The following is a 9,151-nucleotide window of genomic DNA, read 5'->3' as shown; positions in this document are numbered from 1 at the left end:
TCAAAATGCTGTAACTTTTACAACACCTGTGTGTTCAGGCACTCAGTATAAAATGAATTGTAACACAGTGCCTGAGTTTTGGTTTTTCTTTTACTTAAATAAATGACACTTGCATTTCACAATATCCAGGATATACCATAAATAGCACTAATACCAAAGATGTTAAGCTCATGAGTACAGATGAACCGAGGGGTCATTCTTGGCTCTTCTTCCAAGCAGCAACGTGAAATCAGAATTTTTTGGACTTCTTTATTTAAAGCAACACACAGAAAAAATATAATTACAAGAGCAGATTGTTGAAAGTTTGGGTACCATGGATTTAACAATACTGATATTTCCAACAAGATAGGAAAGAATACATTTTATTTAATACATCAACTCTCTGGTTTACATATTTATTCATTTATGATATCACATGAGGAGGACACCTCTTTTGAAACTTGGTTGGACAGATACAACGTTTCTGTTTGTGCAGTGCGTTCTCCTCTGACACGCAGCTGTATTTACATAAGAAGCTACAATAGAAGAGTCTTTAGGACACTGCGCACAGTTTGCTTAGCAGTGACAACGTATGTTGATTTATAAATATGAATATTTTACAGGGGTTAGCCAACTTTCTTCTTTTCTGTTACACACCAGCAGTGTGACACTGCTCAGCAAGCCTCCTTTGCTGTACTGATTTAAGCTGCAGAATAATGGTATTGAATGCACAGAGTGGGAGTAGCAATTGACAGTTGGCACCAAAAATGCACTGTAGATACTCTAAATGTATTAAATGTATATGGGCTCTCAAGTGCTGATGCAGCTGTCCCCGTCAGCACTGTGCACTGCACAAATGCCTGTGTTTGAGCTTTGACCTGCTTACAGGAAATAAGGTGTTGTTGTTCGGGGCGGGATGACTCTTTCAGAGTCGGGCACTGCTCTGAACAGTTTGGGCTCTCTCGTGTTAGCGTCTTTGAAGACCATGATGGAGGCTATGTTGCCACAGCGGTAGCAGTAGTTGGGAGCTGACCACACAGTTACCAGCTTCTCATCGAACATGAACTTGTAGCCCTCATGGACGAGTTGATGAGCCCTGCAGATCAGCTTCAGGTTGTTGATGTGGACGAACTGCAGTTTTTTTAAAGAAAGAAATGAGAGAAGAAAAGGAGGAAAAAAATGATTACAATCCCAAAACAAGGCTGCAGTAAACCTGTGCTGCTGCCATGAACTAATTCGAGTGTGAAGTTGATTTTGAAGGGAAATTTCTCCAAACATAAAAAAAAAAATCTACTTCTCTGCCACAAACTGTTTTTACACCTATACAAACAGGTAAACAGTGTTTCACTTCAGCTGTTCACATGATATCGCTCTCCTCATGTTCACTACATCATTTACATAAAGTTGAATTTAACGCGTCTCTGGCACGCTGTTAGTTTTACAAGTACTTCAAATACAGGAGTACATGTTCATCCAGCTACGGTGGCCTGCTGATACACCAAGTCTGGATCCCAGTTAACCTCAGACTGGTCACAGTTTGTGTCAGCAGAGTCCCGTGGCTTTGAAGAGGCCAAGGGTGACAGCTCATTATGAATAAAGTTTAGCAGCTGACCATACTGCTGTGGATCAGCTTGATCTCTGCCATTTGTAAGGGGAAGGGAGTATAGGTAACGCGTAGCTTGGGGCCTGCTACAGTTTGAATGTAGCAAGAGGATAAAATTGTAATGAGTTCATACAGATGGGAATCCAGCTGTGGCAATAGTAATCGACTGCATATTTTCACAGCTATCATTTTACACCTAAAAACACATTTTCATGTAGCAGGACATTTATTACATCAATATCATCAAAAGTAATCAAGCATAACAAACCAACCTCATTTGTGACCTTGGCACCAAAAAGCCAACCAGCTCCTCTGGGGCTGATGGCCCAGGTATCCACATCTTCAGGGTCTGACCACACCAAATCACAAAAAGCTCCTTTGTGAGGGATTTCCTGGTTCCGCTCAATGGTTCGAATTTGGTCCAGGGTCTTTATGTCTGGAGAGAGGCCTCCATGGACACACAGGATTTGCTCGTCCATCAGCTGAAAGAAAACAAGCCAAGAAGAACAGTTTGGAATCACAGATGCATTATAGGGTCATACTTCTGAGACTTTACACGAGCACAGAATAACGTGCGAGCCAGTGTTCACCGTCATGTGGCGCAAACAGGCACCCAAACACAAGAATTTAACATTTCAACCACTCAAGTTGAAGAGTTGCATTTCTGACATGGTGCACCGTGACATGGAGAGCAACCGTGTGTGACAGGCCGACTTCCATCCAGTGCTTAGAGAGCGACCAGAGTGCTGCGAGCTGTGCATGGCTGCACTTAACACGGACATCAAAGATAAGGACATTTTTTAAAAAGTTGTGAAATACTAAACCTGGTTACTTAGGTCTCACAGTGACTGAGGGATGGGTGCTTTTCAGAGTTTAAAAGACTCCTTGGTGGTTAACGACAGCAAAGTATGAACTACCACGTCATCAGGAAGGTGACACTGTTGGCTAAGAAAAACGTTCTCAGCAGAACATTGGCAAACATTTGCTGTTTGATCTTTTTCTAAAGTTGGGTTGCTAGCCCCTTCCCTTCCTGTCGATGCTGTAAAAGATGAGATGGCCTCACGCTATCATGCTTCTTTGTCTTTGACCAAGTGCTCTCAGTTTTCACCCCTGGTTTCATTTTTTGTTTCGCATCTTGTCTGTCTTAGTTTAATCTAGCGTTTCACTGTATCTTCATCTCTCTGTTCGGCGTTTCCCTGTTTTGTTGCTTCATGTTTTATTTTGACAGTCTGTCTCTGGTCCATTTGATGTCGTTTTGCTTGTCTTGTCTCACCGTCTGACTTGTTTCAGCCGTGGTCTGCACCTCTAACCTCTCCCTTTGGTATCTTGTGATAACTGCTGGTGCACATCATTTTAGTGTGCACAGCTGCTGATGCAGACTCTTTGGCTTCACTTCTGGAGAGCTGTCATTCCCTACATACAATCACTTTGAAAGCATAAGCAGCTGTCATGTACCTGGAAAGATGTAATAACAGTACAAATTACATTAACAGTGTAATACTCACAGCTGCAACTGTTAACATGTCAAAGACTTTGGTGCAATAACGCCAGGCATTAGCATTCCCATACTTGGTCTGGCACTCATCTGTAAGAATAAAAAAGAGAGCTGAGTGGTACAGAAGCAAAGTCATCTGTTGATTTCATTCTTCTTCTGCTTCTTTTTCTACTGTTTTTACTTCGTTTTGTTTAAACATGTTTTTATATTAGACAAAGAGTTTTTAAATAACAATTTCATTTATTGAGAGAAAAAGCTAACTAACCCTGTGTGTGTGTGTGTGTGTGTGTGTGTGTGTGTGTGTGTGTGTGTGTGTGTGTGTGTGTGTGTGTGTGTGTGTGAGTGAGACAGAGAGAGATATATAACTAGCAATGAGACCTTAAAGTCGGGAATTCTGGCCCACCATTCTCTGCATAGTTGTTTTTTCATCAAGCCATAATGAACATCCTGCCCAAGGTTATGCAGAAGCACCTCAGTCTGACTCCAGTCAAGTCTCAGCAAGCCTCTCCAAAACCTTATTTGTTATTTCTGAGCCATTCAGAGGTGGACTTGTCGGTGATGAGACAGCTTAAGGCCACGAAGTGATAGCAGACTTTCTCCTTCAGGTTTTTTTTCTTGTTTTTGTTTTGTTTGTTTGTTTTTCAGATTTTGGTGAAGAGCAGAATTCAAGGTTCATTCAAGTACGGCAAGTCGTCCGGCCCCTGAAGCAGCAAAGCAGCCCAAGACCATCACACTACCACTACCACCACATTGGACTGTTGGTGTGATGTTGTCTTTTATAAAATGCTGTTAGTTTTACATCAGATTAAACAACAAGATGAAAACCTTCCAGAAAGTTCAGCTTTTGTCTCGTCAGTCCACAGACCATTTTCAATTCAGTTTTACAGTGGCTTGCAAAAGTATTCGGCCCCCTTGAACTTTCCCACATTTTGTCTCATTACAGCCACAAACATGAATCAATCTTATTGTAATTCCACGTGAAAGACCAACACAAAGTGGTGCACACGTGAGAAGTGGAACGAAAATCAGACATGATTCCAAACATTTTGTACAAATAAACAACTGCAAAGTGGGGTGTGCGTAATTATTCAGCCCCTTTGGTCTGAGTGCAGTCAGTTGCACATAGACGTTGCCTGATGAGCTAATGACTAAATAGAGTGCACCTGTGTGTAATCTAATGTCAGTACAAATACAGCTGCTCTGTGACGGCCTCAGAGCTTGTCTAAGAGAATATTGGGAGCAACAACACCATGAAGTCCAAAGAACACACCAGACAGGTCAGGGATAAAGTTATTGAGACATTTAAAGCAAGCTTAGGCTACAAAAAGATTTCCCAAGCCTCGAACATCCACGGAGCACTGTTCAAGCCATCATTCAGAAATGGAAGGAGTATGGCACAACTGTAAACCTACCAAGACAAGGCCGTCCACCTAAACTCACAGGCCGAACAAGGAGAGCTGATCAGAAATGCAGCCAAGAGGCCCATGGTGACTCTGGACGAGCTGCAGAGATCTACAGCTCAGGTGGGGGAATCTGTCCATAGGACAACTATTAGTGGTGCACTGCACAAAGTTGTGCTTTATGGAAGAGTGGCAAGAAGAAAGCCATTGTTAACAGAAAACCATAAGAAGTCCCGTTTGCAGTTTGCCACAAGCCATGTGGGGGACACAGCAAACATGTGGAAGAAGCTGCTCTGGTCAGATGAGACCAAAATGCAAAATGCTATGTGTGGAGGAAAACTAACACTGCACATCACTCTGAACACACCATCCCCACTGTCAGATATGGTGGTGGCAGCATCATGCTCTGGGGGGGCTTCTCTTCAGCAGGGACAGAGAAGCTGGTCAGAGTTGATGGGAAGATGCATGGAGCCAAATACAGGACAGTCTTGGAAGAAAACCTCTTGAAGTCTGCAAAAGACTTGAGACTGGGGCGGAGCTTCACCTTCCAGCAGGACAACGACCCTGAACATGAAGCCAGGAAACAATGGGATGGTTTAAAACAAAACATATCCATGTGTTAGAACGGCCCAGTCAAAGTCCAGATCTAAATCCAATCGAGAATCTGTGGCAAAATCTGAAAACTGTTGTTCACAAACACTGTCCATCCAATCTGACTGAGCTGGAGCTGTTTTGCAAAGAAGAATGGACAAAGATTTCAGTCTGTAGATGTGCAAAGCTGGTAGAGACAGACCCTAAAAGACTGGCAGCTGGAACTGCAGCAAAAGGTGGTTCTACAAAGTATCGACTCAGGGGCTGAATAATTACGCACACCCCACTTTACTGTTATTTATTTGTAAAAAATGTTTGGAATCATGTCTGATTTTTGTTCCACTTCTCACGTGTGCACCACTTTGTGTTGGTCTTTCACCTGGAATTCCAATAAAACTGATTCATGTTTGTGGCTGTAATGTGACAAAATGTGGGAAAGTTCAAGCGGGTCGAATACTTTTGCAAGCCACTGTATTTATACAGCACCAAATCACAACAATGGTTGCCTCAAGGTGCTACATAAATAAAATTGAACTGAATTTTTCCCAAAAGTCCTGAGAAGCACCAAGATCAGGGCAAATGTGAGACAAGCTGTTGTGTTCTTTCTGGTCAGCAATGGTTTGTGCCTTGGATGCCATTTCTGCAAAATCTCTTTTCACTGCAGAATTTTATTACTGTTGTATCATGCACACTGAGCTAAACTGAGGCGAGTGAGGCCTGCAGTTCTGTAGATGATGCTGTGGGTTCTTTTGTGACCTTCTGGTCATTGATGTGCTCTTGGAGTAATTTTGGGAGGCCTGCCACTGTTCACCACTGACGTTTTCTCAATTCGTGGATAATAGTGCTCGTGGTTTGCCTTAGTTTGCTTTGTAACCATTTCCAGTCTGATGTCAGCCTGGAATCAGGCCTGGGTGTGACTGTACTCACCTTTCCATAAAGGTGGATAATAAGACAGAGCAATGACTTTTTCACACAGGGACAGGTACGTTTGGATTGTCAATAAATAAAACCAGTTTAACAATTGGGTTGTCTTTGTCTAATATAAACATTAGCTTGATCTTAAACACTTTAGTGTGACAAATATGCAAAAATATTATATCAGGAAGGGAGAAAAATGCTGAATGAAAAGTACTGTGCATGTCATATAAACGAAATATTGTGAAAAACAGCTTTAAAAAATATTTAGTTTTTGGTTTGATTTCTTTGGTCCTATTTCAACACAATGTATTTGTTAGTTCTATATTATTATTATTTCATTTGTTGTTTTCCAAAGTAAAAAAAGGGGCTGCTCCTCATCAGCTCTGTGAATCAAAACTCACCATAAAAGCCGTAAACTTGGGTGATCTGCCTGCTCTCATGGTTTCCACGTAGAAGAGTGATGCGGTCAGGCCATTTGGCCTTCAGCACTAGCAGATAGGTGAACGTCTCCAAGCTGTAATACCCTCGGTCGACGAAGTCGCCCTACAGATGATGGAGGTTTATTACAGACACTGTGCCAACATACCTGTTAAACAGAACCAATTAAGAAAGCTGCTTCTAAAAATGTGTTCCAAACTTAATAAAAGAAACAAACCATGAAGATGTAATTTGTGTCTGGAACCTGGCCACCAGTTCGGAAGAGTTCACAAAGATCATAAAACTAGAACACAGACAGACACTCGGGTATTTATTTAAAACCCAGACCAACATTAAAAAAGGTGAAAACTATGTTAAGAGTCAGTGTAAACATGTTGCTGAGAAACATCAGTGATCAGGGTGTTTTGAGACTCCATTTTTACCTGTCCATGTATGTCCCCACACACTGTTACAGGAGTGGAGACGGGCTGCACGTTGGACTCCTCCAGCAGAAGATCACACACGTAGTCACATAACCTCTGTACAGATCACAGCATAACAGACAGAAAACATAAGCCACTCAGTTTGTAAATAAGACCAATTTCATAATAGAAGTATGAATCTAAAGCATTTCCTAAGCGACAGGAAAGTTCAACTACTTTCATTCTGCCTGAGCTCTGTTAACCAAGTGGTGTTCAAGAATAGTTCACCAAGCTTTTTGGTGCATGCTAATGCTCTTCCGTGGATATTTGCTGCCTTTTGTTACTGTTTCAGTCACTGCTTTAATAATGTTGACATCTGGCCTCTGAGGAGGTAAATTGTAAATGGTCTGATTCTTTTATAGTGCTTTTCTTCTTCTTTTATTGTTTATTGTTTCCTTTCACAAACCGCTGATCAGCTTGACTAGTCTCCCGGTTTCACAATGACTACAACAACCATGAAACTGTCACTGGCTACTACGGGGGAGTGTAACTGAGTTTGAAAGGATGGGAAGGAACGGTACTCTTGGTCACTGCAACTACTCTTAAAATCGTTTGAAACCAACCAAGACTGAGTACAGCTTTACACCGGTGAGAAAAACCCAGCGGTCAGCCCATATGATAACAGCTAGCAGCATCGGCTCACTGCTGATATTGTGGTACCTTCAGAAAAATAACAATCCCTCAGGCCACTGTCGCTCCTGCTCCCATACCATCTCAGAGGATGTTACTAAACTTTAACTGTGCCATGACAGCTAAGATACATTATTATTTTACTGTCTGAGAGATTGAAATCAACAGACTAGCATCACTAGCTAGCTATAGCTAATTCTGCTATTCCAACAGACAGCAGGAGTGAGTGCGCCGTTATTATCAGCCCACAACACGGATTCAGCAGAAACACGTCAAGAAAGTGACATTTACCTTCAGATCGTTTTCTGGGAGGTATTTACACTGCTTTGCAATCTCTGCATATTTATCCAAATCTAGAGGCGCCATTGTACCCAGACAGTTATATACGTCACTTCCTGCAACACTCGGGAGGAGTGTTTTCCTCTAACGCCATTTCAAAGTCGTCACAAACCGAAATATGATATGACTGCAGCTCTGTTACTTTACAGGTCCCCCGCCATCTTAGAAGACATAAATTCATTAACGATAATCCAAGCAACACAGCACAGCTGGCCAGATTTCAAAACTTCTTTTATCAATGGAGAAAAAGACTTTCCATGATCCAGGAAAATCACTGGATGAGATGAAATTCAAGGTTGGTATTGAAAGGAGCAAATATTAGGGCTAGGCAGGAGTGAACATTATCCTAACAACAGAAATTAAAACCTTAAAACACGGACAATTAAGAGAAGGTCCGTGTTTTAAGGTTCTTGAAGTCTTTTCTTTCATCATTGCAACTTAAGCAGAGTGGTGGCCCATGTACACCATGTACACGTGAATAAAAGTGTTATTTCCAGATTAACTTTCTTGCTGTATTTTATCAGTGAGAGTGGGCTGGAACCGATGAGTGGTACAGAACTCGGCAACGTCGGCATGTGGTACATGTGAGCCTGTGCATGCAGTCGCCGAGTCCACAAACGCAGAGCAGGTCCAAGACCACTGGAGAGTTGGTGTAGTTATGACTATTTGGTTTCAGTGGATAAAATGTGTTTGTTGCGAATATTAAAACTTAATCAAAATGTGTAACCAGCAAATGAAGTGCTACTATGGATGCCTACAGCAATGAAATGCCGCTCCCTCTGAAGGTAAGGGAAGTTTAGGTCTAAGTACCCCTTATGGTTTTAAAATATAAATTTAAAATAGAAATAAGACAGAAATCAATAAAATGAGGTACAGTTGGTTCCCTAAGCTGATGGACACGTTCTTTGTAATTTTATTGTATTTCTGTCTCTGTACACCTACACCACCACAATGGATTTTAAAAAATTAATCAATCAATATGTGATTAAAAGTGTAGACTTTCAGCTTTAATTCAAGGATTAACAGAATCACCACATTGTAGCCATTAAATGTAGTCCATTATTTTCAGAAGCTCAAGGTTAAGGACAGCGGACAAACATTTTAGGGCAGGGTGTCCCCTGACATTTCAAGACATACTATGGTGCTCAAGGATGCATGCTCAATCATTAAGGTAAGTAAATCCCAAAGGTTGATTCTGTTCATCTGGACATATTGTTTTCAGTGGGGAGAAACGTCACGAAACGCTGCGTCCAGACGAACAGAATCAACCTTTTGGGACGACTTGGCTAATGATTGA

The 9,151-nt window shown here is 41.6% G+C and overlaps 1 protein-coding gene across 1 annotated transcript; it reads right to left on the bottom strand.

Moving 5' to 3' along the window:
* Window positions 1–379: 379 nt before the first annotated feature.
* LOC120742976 (serine/threonine-protein phosphatase 6 catalytic subunit-like) lies at window positions 380–7,940 on the bottom strand. The gene is made up of 7 exons (XM_040046514.1): window positions 7,807–7,940; window positions 6,847–6,942; window positions 6,642–6,707; window positions 6,388–6,529; window positions 3,088–3,167; window positions 1,855–2,064; window positions 380–1,110 (listed from the first exon to the last, which is right to left on the bottom strand). The coding sequence occupies exons 1-7, from the start codon at window positions 7,879–7,881 to the stop codon at window positions 862–864; spliced, it is 918 nt and encodes a 305-aa protein (XP_039902448.1). The 5' UTR covers window positions 7,882–7,940; the 3' UTR covers window positions 380–861.
* Between the last annotated feature and the right edge of the window lie 1,211 nt (window positions 7,941–9,151).

This window comes from Simochromis diagramma, unplaced genomic scaffold (assembly GCF_900408965.1).
Source record: "Simochromis diagramma unplaced genomic scaffold, fSimDia1.1 OVJJ01000005.1, whole genome shotgun sequence".
Lineage (NCBI taxonomy): Eukaryota > Metazoa > Chordata > Actinopteri > Cichliformes > Cichlidae > Simochromis > Simochromis diagramma.
This window is presented reverse-complemented; position numbering and strand designations above follow the sequence as displayed.

What these genes read in the sequence shown, in the direction of transcription:
- LOC120742976 (XM_040046514.1), bottom strand. Translation starts at nt 7,881, where the DNA reads ATGGCGCCTCTAGATTTGGATAAATATGCAGAGATTGCAAAGCAGTGT. An exon ending in GTGGGGACATACATGGACAG is followed by an intron (nt 6,708 to 6,846) that starts GTAAAAATGGAG and finishes TCTGTGTTCTAG; the next exon opens with TTTTATGATCTTTGTGAACT. An exon ending in GTGCCAAGGTCACAAATGAG is followed by an intron (nt 1,111 to 1,854) that starts GTTGGTTTGTTA and finishes AAAAAACTGCAG; the next exon opens with TTCGTCCACATCAACAACCT.